Below are 24,217 nucleotides of genomic sequence, written 5' to 3'. Positions count from 1 at the left end.
TGAAGTCTTCATTTTAACTACACAACTAATCAACGTAACATAATACATATAGTAAGTATCTGCATAAAGCCCTATAACATGCATTTTTCACAGCAGCCAGGTGAGTTTGGAATGTCTGGAGAGGAGACTCCACCACCTCCCTGCGGTTCCCCTCCGAAGCACTCCACAGACTCAAGAGGCTCCACAGCGCCGGGCGTGCAGAGCCATTTTTACCACCTCGATCATTACCACGCCGCGGCCTGGGCGGGTGGAGCACGACGGACGCCGTGAGGGGGCGAGGGGCCAGCCTGAGGGCGAGGGGCCAGCCTGAGGGGGCGAGGGGCCAGCCTGAGGGCAGGCTGGCGACGCGCGGATCCCCGCGGGGCGCGCCCCGCGCCGCGCCCGCCGCCGCCTCCCCTCAGGAAACCGGCTTTCCACGGGCGGGAAAGCGCGCGGGGCGCGCGAGGGAGCGCGGGGCGGGCTCGCGCCTCGCTGCCGCGGCACGTGCAGGGCCGGCCGCAGTTCCGGCCGGGCGGGCGCGCTCAGGAGGGGCGGGGCGGGCCCGCGCCTGCGCCCTCAGGCCGCGCGCCGGCCGCTCCCGGCACAGCGCGCGGCGTCCCCCTCAGCCGCCCCGGCCGCCCGGAGCTGCGGCTGCTCCTTCCTCCTTCCCCTTCTTCCTCCTCCTTCTCCTCTTCCCCTTCAGGAGCCGGCGGCGGGCGAGGAGAAGCGAGTGCCGCGGCCGGCATGTGAAGCGGGGCACCCCCTCAGCGCCGCTTGCCTCCGGTTCCTCCCCGGTTCTTCCTGGGGCTCCGCTCGCCATGAAGAAGTTTTCTCGCATGCCCAAGTCCGAGGGGAGCGGCGGCGGCGGCGGCGGGACGGCGTGCGGCGGCTCCGGGAGCGGCGTGGCCCTGGGCAGGGCGCTGGCGGTGGGGCGGTACCAGGTGACCCCCGAGGAGCCGCTTGCCGAAGGTAAGGACGGGCCGGCCCCGGGCCCTCCCGGCCCCGCCGAGTCGCTCGCCCGCGGGGAGCCGCTTGCGGGGCTTTGGGCTGCGCTGCTTCGGCCGCTCCCTGGCCCGGGGGCTGCTTAGGGCGCTCGGAGTTTCCCGGCTCGCTGCCTTGGGTGGGTGAGGCGGGGAAGGTCCCACCGGCGCCTCCGTCAGCCTGCGTCTTTTGCTTTTGCTCCCTGCTCTGGAATAAAAAAAAAAAAACCACCCAAACAAACCCGACAGAATGAATTTCCTGGTCTTCCCCGGTGTAAGGCGGCAGACTGGTGTCACGGTCACGAATGGAAGTGCGGTGCTGGTAGGTTGTGGTACTGTAGAGCCTCCCCTCGCTGCAGGGTGTTCGGCTTGTGCTTCTTGTGGTGAACTTCATGTCGGACTTGCACTGGGACCGAAGGAAGAGTTGCGTGGATATTTGTAATCGTGGGGTTGGCTGGACTTTCTTAACTGTACTGCTTCACTAGGTGCTGGCATGGGACCCCCTCAGAAGAGCCATTTTTGAGTTTTGCACTGTGTGTGGGAAACAGTGCGGTGTTCGTGTCCCAGAGGTGGTAATTGATGTGATGTGTAAAGTGTAATTCGCCTCTCAGGTCACTGAGCTTAGGGCTAGTTCCGTAAATTTCACGGTTGCTGAATGTTTACAGTGCATGCTTGGGATGTTGTGGGTGAAATAATACATCTCTGTCGATTTCGTTTGTGTGTCGCTTAGACTATGCCTCAGTATATTTATGTGTAAGTGTGCCAGTTAACTTTCACCGATTATGTGCATTTCTTGGTGGAGATTTAAGACGTGGTTTTAACAAGTGCATTCAGATAATATTCCTAATTGGAATGGCGGCAAAAAAGTAGCACTTATATTTTCATTGCTGTCTAGGAATGACTGTCATAGTAAAGTGGATTTGGTACGCAATGTTTAGAATGCAGTGTTTTGTATTAAGGGTGTGAAGATGGTGACAGGAATTAGCCAACTGCATACCTGGTTGCCTGAAGTCTGGATGGTCCTTGCTGGGAACTACTTCCAAGTCACTGGAAGAAGGTCTGACAGAAGGTCATGTTGTGGCAGGGCTTAATGGCAAGATAGAGACTTTTTTAAAAAATAAAGACAATAGGCTCTTGAAGGAATTGAGGTGGTATCACAGAAAACATAAGTAGTGCAAAGGAGAGAAAATTTATAGTGCTTTGTTTAGTGTAGCACATCATTAAAAGTTTTCTCATGATGGTCTGTGTTTAGAGTCACTAGAGATAATGAGTTTTTTTCCTTTCTGTAGCTGGCAGAAACAAATTGACAGCCCTTGGGGCCAGGGGAAGTCCAAATTTTAACATGTGACTGTTGTGTGAACGAACTTCCTACTTTTGAGTCTGAAAGATGTTTTCTACTGCTTTTTCTTTTTTTTTTTTTTCCCTTCAGGTTTTATGCGGTCTCTTGAGTATGGATGCTTAGGACGAGAACTGATAAGGGTTGGGGCAGTGCCAATTTGCTGCATCCTGAGAAAAGTCTCCAAGTTACCCCTGGAGCGGGTCGGTAGGGAGGACCCAAAGGGGCCTGGAGGATAAGAAAACAACAGGTGGCACAAGGGCAGGGTTGGGGAAAGAGGGATGTGAGGGAGGAGGGGCCGGGCTCTCCCAGCTCCTCTGACTGTCAGGGAGCAGCTGGGCTGTAACAGGCTGTGTGTGTGCTGCAGGTGTGTGCCGGGGAGGAAGGGCCCTGTGACTGAGTGTCCAGGTGGCCCTTGGGTGCTCCTAACCCACACAAGGCTTTATGGGTCAGGAGAGGGCTTTTTGTCCTGGAATAACTCGTCAACAATCAATCCCTTGCCTCAGTAGCAATTAATAGTAAGAATTGTGTTACTGCTGTCACATTAGTCATTCTGCTACCTTATGCTGAACACTTCACAAATTCCCTACTTAATAATCTTTCTCTTGGGAGGGGAGAGGTGAAAATTTTTTTTTTTCTGTTCTCTTTGCACAAGGCATTTTTTAATTTCAGTTTCTGAAACTCAGTTTAACCGAGGCTTGTAAACTTGTCAGGTAGTTCGTATTACTCAGTGCTGATGAAATAGCATTTAAGATGCTAATATCCATCCAAGTTAGAGCTTGCATTATGAAGCATTAATGATAGATCCAGTTAATGAATCTAAAGATCTTAACAAATCTGTTCAAGAGGAAATACAGTGTTCTGTTAACAGAGGTGTAGTATATTGTATTGTTATTAGCTGTTAGAATGAATAGCACGAGATGTCTGTTTTGTGCAAGCTGTTTAACCCCCACCCTCTTTCTGGCTTTTGCTCTGAGCAGTCTTAGGAAGGCATCTCCTGTTGTGGTGTTGTGGAGGATTGAAGTTCCTGGGAACTGGAGGACTGGCAATAGTGATACCAAACAGCTGGGGTTGTCATGACCTTCCTGGGCTGCAGTGATGGATATTTGGGTAGATTTCTTGTGTTGATACAAGTGTTGCACTCCAGATGCTGTAGTCTTTGACAAAATGGTTTTATTGCAGTGTTCTAAAGGTAGAAGTGTAGAGCATTATAATGCAGTTGTTTTGAATAAAGTATAATTCTGTCTAAAGGAAATGCATCCTTTTGACTAAAGAGGGTGTAAAGTTGAAGAGCTGTAGCTATTAGGCTGTTAGATGTTTTATTTTGTTCTAAACACCTATTCTGTGATGACTTCTTGGCCTCCATAACCTACTGGTCAGTATGCTGTTGGATGGAGGTATGTGCTCTTTTTATTTCTCAGAGATGGGGGGAAAAGTAGTTAATTTGGTTTAAGGTTTGATGTAGAAAATTAATTCCTGTCCATTTTGAGGGCAAGACAGAAATATGTGGAATAAATTACTGATACAGAGTGAAGGCCTTGTCTTTCTGTCTTTTTGTTGAAGCAGAGTATTTGCAATGCAGCTCAAGTTTGGAAAGTGAAATATCATAAAAATATGGGGAGTTCTGTCTTGAAAGTTAGAGGTGGTGCATGGGGAACTGCAGTTATGGAAACTTCAATATTGAAAAAGACTTTACAGTTCAGAAGTTGCAGCAAACTGGAAGTGGCCAGATATGAATCATGCTTGAAAATTTATCTCAAATGTCAATGCAGAACAGTTTGTTGTGAAGAGTGAAAAGGAAAGTTTAAATTGGTAAGTTCTCAAAATATTTTTGTCTTATATGGGGAGGAGATGGAAAGTTGTGGCTTGATAGAGTGATACTACATACTTAGTTGCTTAATAACTACATTAAAAGTGTTTTTTCTGCCTACTATAAAGGTAGGCTTTGCAAGATGCTAATTTCTCTTACTGTCTTGATTGCTTGGCCGGGTTTGAGATGTTGAAACTGAATAAATAAAGGCTTTGCCAGGTTCTAGGCTGTCTTTGTACCACGAGCAGACCAAAGAGGTTATGGGAAGTGTTGTAATGTTCTTATGTATGTTTTTAACAAGCGCAGATGAAGCTAGAAAGAGGCAATTACAGCTGTTAAAAAAAGAAAAGGGCAGCAGACTCTCCAGCTTCCTTCTCAAACTTGTCTGGCTAGGTTTGGAAGCTGATTTGTGGATGGGGAAAGATGCTCATCATCTGCTTTTTGTTTTCATTCAGAATTGGTTAATGGAGTTGTGGGGTATATGCCATTGCATCTTACCAAAATAAAACAGCGCTGTGTGGTGTTCCCCACACAGCAGCTCATGCCCTTGCCAGCCAGAGGATTGCTGAGGAGCGTGGAGGTGGGATGCCAGGCACCTTGAAGGAGAAGTGGGTAGTTCTGTGTGCCCCTTGCTCTAAGAGGTACCCCGAGGGCATGCAAAGCAGCTTTTCGCTCTGGTCAGGAAAGAATGAACTTCACTGGTCTCTTGCTGTGACTTTGCTTTGCCCTAGTGTGTGTGGAAAGAAGTTGTGTAGTAGTGAGTACAGTGGTTTATTTTTATTGTCCTGGCTGATAGAGCGGTGAGTCCGGAGTTGTGTGGTGTTGAGCCTCTGCTGCTGTGGCTTAGGAGGCCTTGCTTTTCTAAGTGACCTTATGTCTAGGACTAGAGAGACAGGGAAAAGGCCACTCAAGAGGTGTAAAATTCATTTGTTAGGTACTTCATTAAGTACTTACAAGTTCATTCGTTCATGTTTGTGTAATAGAATGTTTGCTTTGTTCAGTAAATATGGTGGTTAAAGCACAATTTTCTTTGAAAAGGGGCCTCTCAATAGGGAAGGTAGCTTGATTCCTTCTAGGTGGCGTGCAGAGGAACAACCAAATTCCCAGGAGGTTCAGTAACAAACTGGTCATTAACCTACAGAGGGTCAGTGGCTTTCTCCCCATCTACCCACTCTGGGGGTCAGCTTGACTTTCTCCCAGACAAAACCTTTTGACAGGTCTGGGTCAATGCAGGTTGTGGGTCAGTCAGTGCTGTTTTGGGGCAGGGAGGGGGTCAGTCAGCACCATTATAGTGTGGACCAGAGGCTGACAGAACCTCAGGGGGCCAGGGAAGGAGCAGTGCCTGCCTCACCTATGCAGAGCTCACCTTGTTACCCCACACACTTCCTGCCTGGTTATTTTGAGCCAGTCAACCATTCCTCCAGTCTCTTACACCACTGAAGGAATGAGCTTCTTGTGAGTTCTACTGTCCTACTTTAATTGTGTGTAGTCTTGCAAGTACTTGATAACTCTTATGATTTGGTTTGCCTTTTACATTCATACTGTTCTAGTCGAGGCCTAATAAAAATGTAACCGTAATTGAGAGGAATCCAAGTCCTCTTTTGTGAGCTCTTATGCTCTGTGTTTGTAGATAATTTATTTAAGTTATTTATTATTTAAGTTCTTCCAAACTGCTCTTGAAATTGGGGTAGTCTTGAACATTCTGTTTTGTTTTTTGTTTTTTCTAACTTATGTCTCATCAATAGCAGTTCAGTTTGTAATCCAAATAAACAAGCTTAGTGCTGTGCATAAGATTCTCTTGGCCTTTGACCTCTCATACCATCATTCTAGGTCCCCAGAGCAAGATATTGTGAGGATTTGCAGCTCCAGCAGCTGCTGTAAATCAGCAGAAAGTTGTTGCATAGCTGACCTTCATCTCCCCTCAAGGTGGGGCTTGTTTGTTGTTCTTTTTTCTGGAGAGGTAAATAGAGATGCCATTGTAATGGATCTGTGAATTTCAGTACTTCCAAGTGACTCCACGAGGTGTAGCCCCAGTTTTTGACTCTGGGAGAGCTCATGTCTGTGGCAGGTGTTACGAATATACCTAGTGCAGGGTTACTTCTACTGGCATGTGCTAGTGTTCTATGAGACAAGGGGACATGTACTGGTCTTGGTTAATTTGGTTATTGCATGTGACTTGCTGCTCTGTGGAAGCTGTGTTTTATTTTCAGCTGTTTAGGTGGATTATGAGCTGGAAGGCTGTCTGGAAAGCTAACTTGTGGCATTTAAGTTGATTTGGTCATGTTGATTTTTTTTTTTTTCCAGAGTGAAATATTTCTGAATCTGTTTGCACTTGACTGTAAAGGTCAAGCCTGTTGTTCTGTCTCAAACAGTTTTGCTTTGCTAATAATGGAGTAGGAGATAGGGCTTGTTCCAGTTCAAGATATAAGGGAGACAAAGCAGAGTGAGTACTTGAAACTGACTTTTGTTTTGGCTGAAAGCATAATACAATACACATTAATCTCTTCTACACTCCCCAAAATAGTCATGGCTGTCGTACATCAAGTACATCTGCATACTGGCAGGTACTGAGATCCTGGACCAAGCTAGACTTGATTTCTTGGTGGTGAAAGTTGGGGAGCCGGTGCTGTTGTGTGTGGGGATTTTCTTTGGGACTTCCTGAGCCTCATGAAGGCAGCTCACATGGTGCTAAAAGAGCGTTGTTTGGCTAGCACAGCATGGAGCTATACTCTGTGCAATGAGCAGGCAAACAGACAGCAGTTGGGGGGGTTTGTGTGTGATCCTTGTCTTAGACATTTACCTGCATATTGATGTGTTTTCATGTAATGTAGAGCACAGAATGAAGCTCCAACTCAGCTCAGTTAGTCACACATCTGGTGTGCTGACTGCTGTGGTGGCACTTGGGCAGAACAGTTGCTCTTGCTTTGCTCTTCAGAGCTGCTGTGTGCCTCTGGGACATGCGTGGAGAAATGAACAGGTTGGGAAACATCTGTAGGCTGACAAAGGCATCTATTGTACAGCTAGGGCCAAGTTCAGCTCTTAGGACACGTGGTCTAATGCTCTTTGATTATCCAGTTATTAGTGCTTGCATGCCCTGCAGACACTCCTTCCTGGATTGTGTGTAGATGGACAGGTCTTGTTATGCCTCTGTTAACTGCACACAGTTATGGTCTTTTTAGAGGATGTTATCCCTTTAGTTTTTGTATGACCAGCAGTATTAAGTAAAGAGGAAGTACTTGGGAATCTAGTAATTCTGAGCTAAGTTTTCAGGCTAGTGGCTGAGAGATGGTTACAGGAGAAGGAACTTGATTTGTAGCAGTATCATGTTAATATCACATAAATACTCAAGCCGTCTTTCCTTTGCCAAATTTTGAAGAAAAACAGATGTGCCAGTGTGTGTGCCATCTACTTGCCTTTTTCTTTGCAGATGCATTTTGATAAAGCTGATGTTACAGTATTCATGAGGGGAGGGTATGTGTGCAGATGTGTTGCAGGAGAAAGCTCTTGGACACCCTCACAGGATAAGGCAGTATGGGAGAATGGAGGTTATGTTAGCTGGGTCTAAGAAGGACATGGCAAAGCTTTAAAAAAAAGCTTTGCAGGATCTTAAAGTTTTTTTGGTGTGCTTTACTGGTTTAACTGATTTTTTTAAATTAAATCTCAGTGTTTTGCGTGTCAACATGGAAAAGGAAAATGATTGGATAAAAGCAGTAGAATTCCTTTTCAGACATGCATTAACTAGGAGCCAGTAATTGTGGGAAAGGGGTATGTATTTCTCTGGCCTGTTGTCAGTGTAGTAGCAGAGCTGTCAGTGAGTAACCCATGTGTTGCCCACAGGGAAGGGTTCCTGCACTGCTTCTGTGCATGGCGAAGAGAAGTTAACTCCAGGGATGGAGCTCAGTGTCTAGGGAGCAGCACGGTTCCTGGCATGCTTGGCTTTGGCAGCAGGGAAGAACGAGCATGTCGAATTGCATAAGCATGTTAACCGAGTGAGCTCAGCTGCCTTTCCAGCTGTAGAAGTTGGTTGGCTCTGTAAATGTGCACATATGCTCTTTGATGAGTGTCTCACTTGCAGCTGAATAGATGTCACCTCTGGTTCAGAAGGGAGGTGCTCAGTTAGGTTGTGCCACTTGTCTCGGGCATTGCTTTAGTTTACAGTGTTTTGTTTATCTTCGTTCTCCTAATTCCTTAACCTTGTGCTATATTTTACTTGCTGTAGCTATTTTTTGTCTCTGTAATGTTCTAGCTAAGCAGGTGCCGCAGTTGAAGGAATTGATGTTTGTAAGCTGAGCTGTGTTAACTGACACTATGAATGCTCTGTGCCTGCCAAAGGGCAGTGTGAGATTTGGGTGGCAGCTTGGGGACTAACCCAGAACACAGGCAGGGTCAGTCACTTGTCTGATTGTAACTGGATTGCTTCAGATGCCATCCTTTTCCTAAGAAACTATTGGATTTGCAAGCATCTGTTATGAAATGGAAGCTTTTCCTCATTTGTGTCCATGGGCTTAGTTTAAAAACTGTCAATATGTTGAATGAACAGCTGTTTCCTGATGTGTTTGGGGTATTTGCCTGTTGGTGATGCCTGGGAGCTGCCAGTCTGAGAATGTTTGCAGGTCCCAGTGGAGCAGCAGTGCCCCGGTGCAGGTCACGTCATCTCTGCGCGGTTGTTGCTTGTCCTGCGTTTTCTCCTCCAGCGGATGGAGATGTGCGGCGATCCTGAAACCCCTGCTCTCCTCCAGGGAGAGTCTGTGTTTCTCTGCATCACTGTCTGGCTTCTGACAAGAAAGGAGCATGAATTCCTCTGCCCCTGCTTTCCTGGTTGTCTTGGGAATGGATTTTAGTCTCCTTCAATGTTTGTCTCCTGGTTAAGGAGGTAGGAAACTTTCCCTTCCTCTCCACATTCTCATGTTCCTTGCTCACGCTTGTCTAGGTTGGTTACTTTTTTCTAGTTCCAGTGCGATGCCTTGGATGTGGGCGGGTTCATTTGTGAAACTGGGTCTCCAAACAGAGGCAGGGTGGAGGAAAGTAGAAAAGTGAAGGTTGCCAACTGGAAATAAAAAAAACCTAGCTTTGATCCTAGGTGACTGTCATAATGAAATAAGGAATACTTATTTTGGTTTAATAGCAGAAAACATACTGCTTTGGCCTCGACATGACGTGTTAAAGCACTCTTGTCTAGTGGAACTGAAAATTGGCAGACTTGGGAGTGTTCTCCCTGTAAAGGTAGAAGAGTCTTCCCTTAGTCTTGCTGATCATTAGGTCTGCTTTGCTTCTGGGGCTAGTGGTGAAAGTACTGAAGAAATTATTATAGAGACTCAAGTGAGTGTGAACATCTGAGCACTGTATATCTTGCTCTTCAAGAGGTATCAAAGCTGGTATTGCTGCCAAAAGCATCACATGGCTCTTGGAGAGCCGTTACTCCACAGAGGGAGAAGCAAAGATGAAGGGATTTGCCCTGAGTCATATGAGTCTGTACAAGAGATACAGGTAGAGTTTGGAACTATGATGGCTTCTTCCTCATCCCTTCTGTTACACACTGTGCCTTAATTGCCACATGCAAAGCTAAGGTAGGAATTGTGATGTTACGGGGCTTGAGGAGTTTTTATTCAATCATGTATTTTCAATCATGTATATTCAATCATGTATGTTTGGCTTCCTTCCAAACTTACATTTTATTTAAATGGGTGGATTTGTTCCTGTGGTGCCTAGAACCTTCAATAGGCAAGTCTCTACCAAGCATGTGCCAAAACATAAGGATGGTTCAATTCCTGGTGTGTTTCAGTTCTGTTGAACTGACTCATCTTTAAAAATTTGTTACTCTGGCTGTGATTTTTATCTGTCTATCTTGTCTTTCAGTAGCAGTTGTAATGAGTAATTGTTGCAGTGTTTTGCTTCTCATGAAACAAAAAATAGCTTTGGAAGTGAGTGATTAATATGACATTTTCTTATGTTCTTTTGCAATTCCTGCAGGTTGAAAAATTGAATGTGCTTTTATTTAGAGAAATTGTTGCTGAACAAGTTTTTTCTTGTTCTGGATAATTAACTTGCATATAACTATGAGAGTGGTGCAGAGCAAATAAATAATTAAAGAATGTAAGGCACTAAATTCTACTTTGCTGATATGTGTGTATAAGAACCTGACCTGAATACAATCTGTGTTCATGAGACTAGAATAGGAAGAGTGAATGAAATTCAGTATGTCAGCATTTAGACATCGGATCAGTTCTGGTTTGTGTGATGTGCAGGAAAATTAATTGTTTGGAGAAAAGCAAATAAAATGATGGCTTTCTTTGAGCCGTGCTGTTTTGTCTCTGTAGAGCTCAGTAGCACACTCTGCATCTATAGACTTGAGACCTTCAAGTTGGCTGTGAGGTGAGAGGAACTATCACTTGGTTTTTATGTCATGAGAACTTGTGTAAGCAACAGGAGGAGTGTTTGCTCCCAGAAAGAGCTATCCAGAGTCGTCTTAGGCAATCCGAAGATGGAAAAGCAAGTTCTTGTTGTTTTGGCAACTCAAAAGGAAGCTGTTTGTTCATTTTATTCGGCCTAGTCTTATAGTCTTTGAATTCCATCCATCTTGGTGTGACTTTATAGTATTATCCTCCCAGCTTCGTGCTTCACCTGAAATATTTGATTTCTCTATTAAATGTTTTATGCTTTTCTCATGACTTTCTGTTTTGTTAAACTGACATCAAATTGTATGGCTGAGTTTTTAAGAGGAGGCTTTTGCTGAAGGACATCTTTGAGTTTAGATGGTAGTTGAGTCCTAACACTTTGATTTTCTGAGATTTCCCCAAACCCATGGGTTTCCTGATCAGTCCCTTTAATAAATAACTCCCTTGTTCTGAGTTTACCACTGTTGACTGGCTTCTTGAAACATGGGAATTATATGAGAGATACTAAATGATTTTGGTAGTCTTGACTCTGCTATCTGTAATCCTGTTTCCATTGCACCATAGCTTAAATTATCAAGCTGCTTAGACTGTTATGAAATTTGTGTACTGTTTATTTTAAATTGTTATATGTTACAGTGTGAAGTTTGGAATCCCAAGCACAGAAGTGCTGCAAGGTCTTGAGAGATGCTTTATATGCAATTTGGAATATTCAAGTGTATTCAGCATGTACTAGGTGAGGTTCAAGAGCTGCCTGTCCCCATGCAGGTGCCAAGGAAGTATTACTGCCTAAAATGGCTTATAATTCTGTTCATTGGTGTGAGCAGGTCAGATCTTGGGTACTGTGCCCTTGAAGTTTACTTGTCCCTTGCTGTTCTTAGGCTGGCTAACTCTGTATCTCAGCATATACCTTTGGTATGCCAGAGTTAAAACATGTGCCAGTATTTGTCAGCAGCTGAAGACTGTAAGGTAAGATAATGAAAAGCCTTCTTAATTATTCATATTGGATGTTTTAGCACTAATTTCAGGCAGTCAGTCTAATTCTAGTCCTGCTCCTAGATTAAATGGTCAATGAATTATGCTTAGATGTGAAAGTGAGTGAGACTGTTCATCCTAGCAGGGAAGAGATGGGCTTCATCTTGCTCATTTGTATGTGTAAGATGCCTTAGAAAAGGAGGAAACCAGAGACTCTTCCAGTGACATCTGCCTGAGTCTGAAGTGCTGCTGGTGTTACAAACGGCTTGGTTTGTGTCTGCCTGGCCTGGTGGCTCTTGCTTTGTGTGGCAGCCAGAGGTGGCACTGGTCCAGGACGCTGCGAACCAGCCGCTGGGCCGGAGCCGGGCTCTGTGTGCGGAGCTTTGTTCCCGTGCCACGGCAGCTCAGGGGCATTCAGTGCACGGTTAGTCATGGGGGAGGTTAGAGAGCCCTGCTTGGCTTGGCGTTCCTGGCCCTCAACATGGAAATCACAATTAAAGCAGTGATTTCAAGGAAGATGAAAGGCCAGCTAGAGAGCAAGTAAGAGTTTGGTAGAGATAAGGTGTTTGTTTTCTTAATTAGTTGGTAACTATATGGTATGACAATTAAGTTCTGTTCCAAACAAGTAATGGTATTTGCATATTGGCTATATATTATCTACCTGCTGATTTAACTAATTTGTAAGTATATTTGATTTTTCGATTATACTGGGCCTAAAATCAAGCTTTATAAAAAAAGTAATGAATGACATTTGAAATTCATTCTCTTAACCTCACTGTTGTAGAATAGTGAACTCTGTGTTTGTTGAGCCTATATGCACAGATCATGTCCCTCTTGTGGTTTTTCAGCTCGCTCTGTTTTCAGGTCAGACCAAACTACAGCTGGAGCCGAGTTCAGTGAACAAAAACACGAGATGGGGAAGACATGCAAAAGATAAAACTGCTGTTCAAAGTTTTCAGGTTTTGGGATTTTTTTTTTTGTAAACTGTGCTAGTGGATGCTCATTGTAGGTGTCTTACCAATGTCTTGGGTAAGTTGAAAAGCTTTCTTGTGAAAAGCACAGATGAGTAAGTAGATGTTAACAATAATTTTCATAGTAAATGAATTGAACTGTTGGTGAACTGCTGGTAGCCTGCTGTGGTCCTTTACTTAGACAGAGGAAGGAGGTATTACTTGACTTAAATACAAGCTTCTGTTAAATATAGTTGCAGAGTTAAATGCATTAATTTTTTTCCCCCCAGTGAACAGAAGGAGGTGGTGATGATGTAAGACATGAAAGTAGTACAGTGGTTGTGACTAACACTCAAGCAGCTTGATTGAAGATGGAAATACAGGGAGGATTTTGGTCTCTTTCCAGCCAGGGTATGAGAACGCATCAGCTTTACCCTAAGAAATAAAATACTTTGTCTTGGGTGCAGAAGATGCATTCCTTGCAGGGTATAGCAAATGCTTGGGTTTTTTTGTTTTGTCTGTTTATTTTTTAAAAGCATACATTAAGTGAGCCTTTCAGTCAATCTGCCTTCATCTTCCTTAATTAGGTTACTGCAGGAATTGCAAGTGTGTTAGGAAATTTATATGCTACAGGAAATGGGTGTTTTCTGTTTCTCTAGCAGCCAAGTAGCCAAGACTGTCAGGCAGAAGGTGCCATGGAAGCAGTAGTCAAACATGGCTAGCAGGTCACCTGGACGTGGAGAAGCAGGTGGGGTGATGGGCTGTCCTGCAGGACACAGAGCTCTGTTTCTTTTGCTGTTCAATATGCCAGCTCTTAGGCATCTCAGGGTTGGCGCTTGGGCATGTCTGGAGCATGGGTGTTTAATAAACACAGAAACTTTTCACAAACATCTATAGCAGACCTTAATTCAGCTTCCCCATCTCTCTCAGTAACTGAAGTGTCTTGGATCTCCCATGCTGTCGCTGGTGCTTCTGTCAGAGCTTTTTTGTGAGGTTGGCCTACAGCTGATGCTGGAAGAAGTGGAATCCAGACATGCAAGCCTGTGGCAGGGTAGCAGTCCCATTAGCAGAGGTGTGCAGACCTGCCTGTGCTGTGGCTGCACAGTGTTGTCCTGCTGGGTTGTGATTTGCAGCTGCTGTTTTCCCAGTGCTGCCGTAGGAGCGGATGCAGATTTGAGAAAAACAGTGCTACTTGTCTAAACTAGCCCTGATAGTCAGCTTCTTACATGGTGGGAATTTGTGTGGGCAGTGGGAAAGGGAGCAGTGGTATGGCCCTTGGAATGCATTGTCTGCATTCTTAAAATAAAGTGGAGAAATACTCAACTCTGAAATGTGTGTGTAGAAATTGAGTATTTTAGAAGTAGGGAGCTATTTCTGTTCTTGGTTTGGGCCGTGCTGAGCTCTTGAGCTTGGAAGTAACATCTGTCAAATGTTCTTTGGGCTGGGGCTGCGTCTCAGAGCCTTGTGTTCATGACTGAGGGTCGTGGGATAAACTTCACTAAGAATATCCATGCCCGTGTGCATGTTCACAAAAGCACAGATGTAAATGTATGGAAAGGTGGATGTGTATACGATGGGTGTTAGTTAATGCTGCCTTCATTAAACCACTTTACATTGCTTTCCAGGCAGGGAGCACACACACAGGGATTACAGCTTGGCTTGGCAGCCACACAGCAGGGCTGGGGGTAGGTCACGTATGGCACCTTCCCAGGGTCTGGCATGCTCAGGGCCAGCAGTCACTGGGGCAGCAGTGTTGGAGTGAGCAGAGTGTGGCAGTGTTCTGGCATGGGGAACACCAGAACTCCTCAGCCCACAGTCTGGAAGCTGGCGTGTGGCATGAGGTACACACCAGCTGCTGCAGGAGTTGGTGTTGCACTGCTGCAAAACAGACCTTCAGTAATAGGGCATGCCCTCATCTTCTCATGCAGAGGTGCTTCAGGAATGGGAAGACAGAACTGTGGCTTCCTTCTCTGGTGGAACTTGTGACAAAACCTAAACGTTTCATCAAAATTTTTTCATAAGGCTTGGAAAAGGCATTTTGAGTTTCTGTTAAAAGTTACTCCCTCAACAATCACATGGTGTTTGGAATCTGACTGTTGGATTTCTATGCATTTTTAAAGGCTTTGCTGTCAAAAACAGATGGAAAGCTGCACAGCTTCAGGAATTAAATTAATATTTTCTATACAAAACGATGCAAATTAATATTTTCTATGCAAAAAGGTATTTCTTGTGTATGCTTTTAGTCTGCCACTCCTAAAAGTGCCTGCAATATGGCATCAGTGCTGGCAGAAGGCAGTGCCTCTGAGGAGAAGGGCTGCTATCCTTGTGGGGAGGAGGGAGGTTCTGGGAATTTGTACCAGTGAACCTATCCCAGTAGGATGCCAATGGACATGCAGAGTTATGGATGTTGTGGCAGTGCACCACCAGGGAAATGGAGTAGCAGGATGGAAGAGGAGGCTCTGTGGCAGCATAGCAGCGTATGAGGGTCGTGGAAGGACTCTCAAGAGCCAGAGAGCCGGTGTGTGTTTTGCACAACATAAAGGTGGGGTCAAAACTGAGCTGCAGGAAACAGCTCTTGGCATGGGTTTACTTCAACTGTGGTAGAAAGGAGCTGACTCCAAATTCTTGGGAAAACAGTACATGGTCATATTGTTTGATGCAGGTTGAAAAAAGGCCTTTTTCAGTCGTCCGTACAAAAGTGAATAGGATATGAAGAGCTGTTTTTCTTGAGCTTGTGCCTTTTTTGTGGAGAAGGACTAGTTCCTCCTGGAGTTTCTTCTTAATGTCCTTTCATTTTGGACACTGGTTTCTTTTGTGTCGGAGTACCACAGAAGCTATAGAGGTTAGAGCTGGGGGGAAGGGGGGATGTTTGGGGTTATTTTTTTGTTTGCTGGCTTTTTGTTGTTGTTTTATATTTGTTTGGGTTTTTGTTTTGTTTTTGGTGGGGATTTTTGTGGCTTTTTTTGTTTTGGTTTTGTGGGGTTTTTTTCTCTCATGGAAGAAAGCTGCTTAAAGCTTTTAATAAGGTCATACTGCTTTCTGTCATTGCAGACTTGCAGTAAGGTTTTATTTGTTTGTATTGCTAGGAGCCTGTTTCAAAGCATTTGTACTTGAACTGCTTTATTCTGTGTTTTGAATGGATTCCTAGTCCATGAAATGGTTCTTTCCAGTGCATTGGGCTTGCAGCTACAGTGCTTGGAAGCCTGTGCAGTTCTGGAAGGTGGGTCACTTCTGGAGCAGGTCAGCTCTGGCTGCAGTTCAGCCTCATCCTGAAGATCTGTCTCTGGAGCTAGCAGGGAGCAGACGTGCACAAGTGGACCAGGCATCAAGTGATTTCTCCCAGTCAGCAGTGAAAGTGTTGTTAAGTGAAGAAATGTATTCAGGACACAGACAAATGTACTGAAATAATCCTTCTATGGGACAGTATCTGGAGTGCCAAAAAGGCAGACCTGATTTTTTAAAGGAAATTAGCATGTAGATGGGTAGCCATCTTCTTCCAAAACTGGGGAATAAGAGGCTATATGTGGGCAGATGGGTCACAGGGAGTTAATTGTACTTGAACCTGTTCCTCTAGCTTTGTGGAGAGGGATACAAGGCTACCTCCCTGACCAAGGTGATGTGAAGCTGAGGGCCTGTCTTGGCAGCGGGCTTCAAATTAGAAAGAAACTATCTTTTTGGTTGTTGTTGGGCTTTGTTAACAACAGCTTTACACTGAACTTTATTAGGAACAGCTTTCCACAGGGACTGTAAAGCCAGTGCGGAATTGTGCTGTGATGGAGGCAGTCAGGTCAGCCTTGGAACTCCTCTTAGGGCTCACAGCTCCAAGGCTTTGTGTCTTCAAAAACTGTCCTCCTGAACATAAGATCATACTGAGTTGTTAAGGAAGTTCCTAAATATCTAACTGTCCACACTGCATAGGCATATGAGAACGACTAGGATCTGTTGATGTACACATTTATTTCTTCATTAGTTTCAGGTGTTGAAATGTACAGAAAAAACGCATGGAAACACGGTATCTGAAAACATACTTTTGTATAATCCTTGGCTTTATCAAAACATACATTTGGGGATTTACTTCTCTGAATGGAAATGGATGCTAAAAACTCAGTCACCTCTCCAAAACAGCCAAGTTTTAATGGATTTGTAAGGAGCCATTTACAGTGTAGTAGCTGCCATTCCTGTTTCAGCTTTTACATATGTGATTAATGGTTGCTGTGTGTTACTGTAGAGGTAAAATCTTTCTGTGCCATAAGTTCTGTACTGTTTGTCTGAAATTTGAATACATAGTCAAGGAGTTCACTACTTGGAGAAACAACATTTGATGCTTTTATATGTTTGAAAAAAATCTGTATGATGTAAAGAAAGGTGTTGTCTATATATGCATAACGTGTGTAACTGTATTCAGAATATCTTTGTTACTATTCTTCTAGACTGTCTCCACAAAATGGCTCTCAGCAATCTGAAAGATGGTAAACTCACTGGGAGATTTTTCAGCCTTATTTTGTTCTACCTGAGTAAGCAAATAGGGTGCTTAGAATTCTGACAGCTCCACTGTTTCCTGGTTTGAGTTTCAGGAATGTAACATGATAAGGTGTAAACGGCATGTTGAGGCCTGTGAAATTACTCAAGGTTGACCTTAAATATGCATAGGAAAAAAACCAAACACAAGTGGCTGATGTAGAATTTCATTGAAAACAAACAAACAAAAAATTAGCCCAGAAAAAAGGCCCAAATCATTGCTGGTTAGCTGATGAGATGATCCCAAAAGTGCGTAGTTAAGGTGGCACAAAGGCAGTTCAAGTAAAGAAGGGTAAGAAAGATGTGTGAGCTTTTTAAGGAGTTTAATTGTGCTAAGTATCTATTGGCTTATCCAACTATAGATCCAATAGAAAGACTTTTTGCTAAGTATTTCAGGGAAAAGTGCAATGTGGCTGTCCTTGGGAGGATTTAAACTTCGAATGACTCTGGTGGAAATCAAAGACTGAAAGAGCTGAAGCTCCTTGTTGTGTTGAACACCAGACAGCAGCTGAGCCCCACATGGCCCAGTGGGAGGGGAGAGAACGGGAAGGGGGAGCAGTGAGGAAACCCATGAGCTGGTGGCAGGACAGTTCACCTAGTCGGGTCTTGCTCAGGATTGTGCCCCTTGACTCTTGCAGTGAAGGATTTGTAAAGCAGTGGTATTTACTGATGGCAAACTATTCAAGGTCAGGGATCTGCTTCTTGCCAAAACAGGACCAGGTCTGCTTTTCAGTCCCTAGGATTCAGCTGCCGGCTGATACCGCCACCTGATGGCAAGAGCAGCCCTTGGCTCAGCATTTCGGGCTTTGCTGCTTTCCACTGATGGTTTCTACCTAGGCCTGTCTGCTCAGGCTGCATCAGAACAGTTGGCAGCGGGACTTGAAATCTGGAGTTCTGTTTTGTCCTCCTGCTAGTCAGAGAAGATTTCAAGGCTATAAAACTGGCTTTAAAAGTCAAGAAGTGATTATTACCCTCGAATCACAAGTATTTTGCTTTACCTGACTGCTGCTTTATATTTTTGGCCAAATATTGGTGCTTAAAAACCAGGTAGTTTTATTGTGAGGACAGTACACAAACTCTTCTGCAAACGAGGGTCTTGCACATCCCTGTAGCAGAATCCCCAGGCTGGAGCCGCCTTGGATCCTTTCAATGCCAGCTGCTGTTCAGTGTTAAGAACTTGAGCTATTAAGAGTGGGTGTCTTGTGAATTTTTAGGAAGGCCCTATGTAAACTAGGGTGGGGTTGTTGAATTATTCTGCTTTGACAGCCTAGCATGTCATTTGACTACATGACAATCAAGTTAAAAAATAATAAATACTTAATCTTCAAGAAAAATTTTAAATATAACTTAGCTTCTTGAGTGGTAGTGATTATGTGCTTATTTGCTCAAGCACATGAGACTTGCATCAAATGAGGTGCACTATACTTAATCAACATGGCTTGCAAATGCTACTAGGTACCATGAAATGTGTGCTTTTCAGTTGGCTGCCTGATTATCTGAGGAGTTAATAATTTTAATTTACTTATTTGTGTCCTGGTGGTCTACCCAAGCTCCTGCCTTAGTACACAATTCCTGTGGTGCTGGTTGGCTTTGGACAAGCAGCAGTTAAGGAAAGAAGGGATTTACATGGGGCCTTCTGTGAGGTGGATTTCCTCTAAGTCTGGCAAAGCTGTGCATGGGAGCCTTGAGGTGATGCCAGTGTGGCCTCCTTGAGCAGCAGGCAGAGCTGACAGGAGGCAGCTAAAACAACTCTGCTGTGTTTCACTTTAGTGTCCCGAGTATTGGGAAGTACTTCCTGTGTAGGTTGTTTCACTTGTGTGTGTATTTCTTACCTCCTTGATTCTTCTCTACCAGTGAAGAGAGGAAAAACCCCTCAAAAAAACCCTACTGCGGAGTGGGCTCGACTGAGTGGTTCCCAGTTCATGCCATTGTCAGACTAAGAATGTTCCCAGTGGGACTGGTTGTAAGAAAATTCTTAATTGTAGTCTGCACACTGAGTGTGGTTTAAATAAAAATGCTTCTCTAGGGCTGGTTGCTTGCCCTGTCTGGGGCTCCAGGGAGGCTATTGAGGCTAACCTGAAAAGTCAAGTGATTTCTTCAGCGTCTCTCAAGACTTTTTCTATTTTATTTTTTAGATGTTAGAATGTGGGTTTAGGGGATTATTAAACCTTGACTTGATTCAGGTTTTTGAATTACTCTAATTACTTCAGGGTTGATATCTCAATACATAGTTGTTTTGTGCTTTATAAATTCATTTGAATGAATGCTTTTCTAATGCTTTTATGTAATGTTATAAGAAAATAGTAAGACCTGAGTGGTTTTGGTTTTTTCATGAATACTCGATTTAAAAGAAATGGATTGAGGTAACAGTTATTTAAATTCTGAAGTGTTTGTTACTAGTCACTCAGTGAGCAACACAATCTTTGTTGCTTATCCTTAGGATGTGGTGATGTTGACTAGAGGAATACCAAGAAGCTCAGGTAGCTTCTTCTTTTTGCACTTGTGTTCTCCAGGTGGCTTCTCCACTGTGTTTCTGGTGCGCACGCCCAGCGGGACGCGCTGTGCGCTGAAGAGGATGTGTGTGAATAATGTGCCAGACCTCAACATCTGCAAGAGGGAGATCACCATTATGGTAAGAAGGGCATTACTTGGAACTGGAAAATGTGTCAGTTTGTAGTGTACACACAGCAAATGTCTCTCCAGTGTTTCTAGACACCTCTTGCTTTTGATGCAGTACTTCTGATTTTCCACCTGTACTTTCAGAAACTAATGCTGGCTTTAGGGTTGGTGCATGATGAATTTCTAAAATTAAAGTATGTATTTGATACCTCAAATGAAATGTATGTGTTCTGTTTGGTCAGTGTGTCTGGTTCCCAAGCAAAAGGACTTTCTTCCAGAGCTGCAGTGGCAACTGAAAATGGCTCTTTGTTTTCTCAGTACTGAAGTGTAATGTCCATTTTCTTTTTCAGAAAGAGTTATCTGGGCACAAGAACATAGTGAGTTATTTGGACTGTGCTGTCAATTCACTAAGTGATAACGTGTGGGAGGTGCTCATCCTGATGGAGTACTGTCGAGGTAAGAGTCATTGCCTAGGTTTCCTGATGAAAATATTTATTGCTACCACCTGTGATTTTGCTTAAAACTGTTCCCTTAATATAGGAGGGTAACCTGCATGTGTCACAGCTGGAATCCAAGTAGAGTTTGTTTTGCTTTTCTGCTGGCATTGCTACCTAGGCACTGGGCAAAATGTCAACGTTTCACAAAGCTGTGTAATTAAATGTAGTTACAAACAGGGAAATTCTCTATGTATGAAGTGCTGTTCTGCTGGTGGTGCTAAGCAACAGGTACCTGGAATGTAACTCGATAGGAAAGATTAGCAAATTTTCATCACTCTTCTCCCTCTGCTATTTTTGTTCAAGATGACAACATTGAAGAAGCTTCACCTGATAGGTGATTTCCTACAAAAGGGCATAGTAAAGTTCAGGTTGATAGTGCTGTCCAAAAATATGTTAGCCATGTGTTCCTGCTTGGCAGTGTAACTTTGTTTGAAACGATACCTAAGTCAGGGACTGTCTATTTGGGGATTCTGTTCCCCTCATTTCACATATGTGTGGGATAAACTTGCCAGTGAGTTTAACTTGTGAAGTTTGTCTAAAATCTAGGGAGACTGGAATCTGGCCTTCTAGTATGAGATGGTTGTTAACCCAAGTAACTGGTCATACTTTGGAACAAGTGCTGCTGGCACAAAGTAAATACTTCTAGAAAGTAGCCTCCCATGGTCTGTATTGCTCAACCAATACTTTGAGCTGAGGTGTATGTGGGTTATATTTGCAATAGAAGCAGTGAGCATTGTAGTTTGTGCAATTTGTACCATAAGGAGCAGAAGACAATGTAGCTTAATGTAGATTTTGGGGAATGGATTAAGGAGAACTTAAAAACTAATGGCCACATTTTTGGCCCTTTACCCTGCTTGTATAGGTGCATTTCTGTACCTCTGTGGGAGCTCAATTCTGACTCGCTGTTGGTAGTACTGTTTCCCTAATGGTCCTGGTAGATAGCCCCGTGGATGTCAGCTGTCAGATAACTTGACAGTGGCAGGCTTCCTGTGTTGTAAGCATACTTGTTTGACAGAATGCCCACCAAGGGCCTGCTGTGTCTCTGCAAGAATCCTTTTTCATCTCTGTGTGCAGTGAGCATTGTGATAGGAAGAGCTTAGTGGTGTCTGGTACAATTACTGCAAGAAACAGGGAAGTATTGATTCTCAATCTTAAAAGAAACCTATGAAAAGGGAAAGGGAGGTCTTCTTTCTCAGAGGATGAGTTCAAGGCTTTGTTTCCCTCCTTCCCTGCCTCCCCTTTCTTCCTCCTTTGTCTCCCAGAAAGACAGAGAGGGTGTTTAGAGAATGAATTCATGAACTCAGTTGACAGAGTTTGGGTTATGGATCCTATTGCAAGAGACAGGTTTGAGGTGGCATATTGGTGTGATGGATTCTTTTTTTGTGTTTGCAGCAATTGGTTTCAAACCTGTTTCAGCCTCAGGGGCTGGATTGCTTTCATTTGAGTCAATAGTTTTTCTCTTTAGGGTGATAGAAGAGTGTGCGGTTGGAAAACTAGGTTTGTTTTGTTCAAATACAGTAACTATGGAAAACTTTGCTGCATCGTGTTTGTGGACTTAATGCATATAACTCTTTTACTTCTGTACCTGCTAGGAATTATTTGAAAGAGATTTCTCCTGTTTCTTTAGCTGGGCAAGTTGTGAACCAGATGAACCAACGTCTGCAGACAGGCTTCACAGAGTCGGAAGTAATGAGAATATTTTGTGACACCTGTGAAGCTGTTGCCCGGTTACATCAGTGCAAAACACCTATAGTTCACCGGGATCTCAAGGTATGACTTTCACTGTAAGAAAATCCAGGCTAAAATAGGGGATCTGCTTGAAAAGGATTGAGGATATGGGAGAGATTTCTGTAAGACAGGTTTCTAGTTGGGAGCTTGCTGTTGGTAGAGCTATAAACACATTAACCATAGGACATCATTCATTGCTAAAACAAAGTTTAGCAGTTGATTTTTGCAAAAACTTCCTGTTTGTGTGTGAACCTGGAAATGCATGCTTTTGTTAACTTATTTTTTGTGCGTTGATTTTCTTTGAAGGTGGAGAATTTATTGTTAAATGATAATGGGAACTACGTTCTCTGTGATTTTGGCAGTGCCACTAACAAATACCTGAACCCTCAAAAAGATGGTGTTAATATGGTTGAAGAAGAAATTAAAAAGTAAGTTCACTTTTAGGTGGTCTGTCATAAGGAGTGACTGTGCTGCCAGGAAACTCCATGTATTATAGTGTGGTGTGCATGTATCACTAATAAGCTGAAATTATGGGCTGATCTTGAACTAATTTTGGTGTAAATATAGTAAAAGATGGCAAGTATTTGATAAGATTTCCTCCATTTATTCACAGATTGTTTTTCAAAACTGTGATTCTTAAAAATAAAACTGTTGGGATAAAGCATGCTGTTGCGAAAGTAAATTGTTCAAAAAGATATGTCTGGCTCCTGGCCATTTTAGGAGTTGGATATTTTTAGTTTGTGCTTTTGTAATACTGCTAAGCAAATACTTGCTAAGATACCAAGAATTAATGTAAAGAAGCACTGCAGTGGATTTATGTAGTCTCATTTGCAGAGTATGGTCCATGTCCATTCTCCTGAGACTGATCAGAAAAATATTTCAGCTTTTCTTAGACACACTCTTGAAAACATGTTTTATTATTGTTTTGCATTTCTGGGCTAACTACTGCAGAAGGGTAAATGCAGGCTGCTTATTTTCAAGTCATGAAGTGAAACAGGCTTTTTCTGGCTCTGAAGTGTTTGAGCTGCCAGCTGAGCAGTTGTTTTGGGATGTTAGTGTTTTGAAGTCTGCGTTCTGTGTGTTGCAGTGTGGGACAGGGAGAGCCCTTGCAGGACTCTGTAGTTGCCCCCCTCAGGTGATTGACTGCATGTACACAGTCACTCCAGTAAAAGTCTGTGCTTTGGGGGAATAACACTAAAAGCCAATTTTACCTGACTTAATGCTTATTCTTGTGTATGATAGTTTGTACTGGTGCTCCAGACATTATCTGTGATGCTGCAAATGCACTAATGAGAAGGATGCAAGACAATTCCAGGCACATGTCTGGAACTTGTGTAACTGGTGTGTGCACGGTGGATCAAGAAAACGCCCTCTTACTTCTGAGGAGAGATTTTTAGCTATGTCCTCTGTGTTTTGTTGCTAGGTACACTACCCTATCATACAGAGCTCCCGAGATGATCAATCTATATGGAGGAAGGCCAATTACTACCAAGGCAGATATCTGGGTAAGCAAAAAATTGGATAGTATGATATATGGGACTGGTTAAGGAAGGGGGAATTAAAACCAGCATTGACTGACTGAAAAATTAATTATTGGAAAATGAAATAGATTGGGCAGCTACAGAACACAGAACAGTAGAGATATCTTGGGTAGTAATATTTTGTAAATAAAATTACTCCCGTGTTTGATTTTTTAAAAAAACTTAAATGAAGTGGGATGTGATTTAAAACATCTCTTCTTATGTTGGCTCTGGTTTCTCCTTGATAGCCCCATGCGATTTCTTATGGAAACCTGTTGCTGGTATGATCAAGAAGGGTATTTTTAGTAGTTGATGTTCAGAGAAGAAAAAAAGGGGAGATTAAGTGCAAAGAGTAGTGGTATCTGTGGGTGATGTGACACAGAGAATGCAGCCCTTGGTGTACTATGGTTTGTACTAGGTGGTACAGGAATCAGTGGAAGAGCAAGTGCTGTTAGAGCTGCTTTAAATCCATCAGCTTGTCACATCAGCTGTATTCCAAAGTGCAGCTCCTGCACTGTGGCCAGGGTGCAGCACCCTCTTAGTGCAGCCCTGTGGTAGCAAGGGCTTCCTCTCCTCACAGGGCTTGTGTTTCTTTTCCAGGCACTGGGCTGCTTGCTGTATAAACTCTGCTTCTTTTCCCTTCCCTTTGGAGAAAGCCAGGTTGCCATTTGCGACGGGAGCTTCACTATCCCGGATGGCTCGCGGTACTCCCACAGCGTGCACTGCTTGATCAGTAAGTACACAGGCAGTGGCAGCAGCCCTTCCAGCTCACACAGCCAGCAAAGCACAGCAGCTGCTGCTAAGCACCATCGCTGTCAGCACCTGTCACATTCAGCTGTGCCTCTCACCTCCCCAAGAGCCTTGTTGGAGCTCAGGGCAACCTTTTGGTTTCTCTTTCGGTGTCCATAAATCT

At 43.8% G+C, this 24,217-nt stretch overlaps 1 protein-coding gene across 3 annotated transcripts in view; it reads left to right on the top strand.

Annotated features, from left to right (window-relative positions):
- Positions 1-556: 556 nt before the first annotated feature.
- BMP2K (BMP2 inducible kinase) overlaps positions 557-24,217 on the top strand; it is a 49,506-nt gene continuing 25,845 nt past the window's right edge. For 2 of the 3 annotated variants that reach the window (XM_085578440.1, XM_021529520.3), the window contains exons 1-7: positions 557-948; positions 19,454-19,572; positions 19,910-20,015; positions 21,684-21,826; positions 22,091-22,212; positions 23,208-23,289; positions 23,905-24,037. In XM_085578440.1, coding sequence (XP_085434566.1) covers positions 798-948; positions 19,454-19,572; positions 19,910-20,015; positions 21,684-21,826; positions 22,091-22,212; positions 23,208-23,289; positions 23,905-24,037 — 856 coding nt within the window. In that variant the 5' untranslated portion in view covers positions 557-797. Of the gene's footprint in view, positions 949-19,453; positions 19,573-19,909; positions 20,016-21,648; positions 21,827-22,090; positions 22,213-23,207; positions 23,290-23,904; positions 24,038-24,217 lie in introns of those variants that run through there. The other variant, XM_077783089.2, reaches the window with a different exon arrangement.

The sequence above is a fragment of the Lonchura striata genome, chromosome 4 (assembly GCF_050655825.1).
Source record: "Lonchura striata isolate lonStrDom1 chromosome 4, ASM5065582v1, whole genome shotgun sequence".
Classification (NCBI taxonomy): domain Eukaryota; kingdom Metazoa; phylum Chordata; class Aves; order Passeriformes; family Estrildidae; genus Lonchura; species Lonchura striata.
The sequence above is the reverse complement of the archived record's forward strand: the minus strand, read 5'-3'. Positions and strand labels throughout refer to the sequence as shown.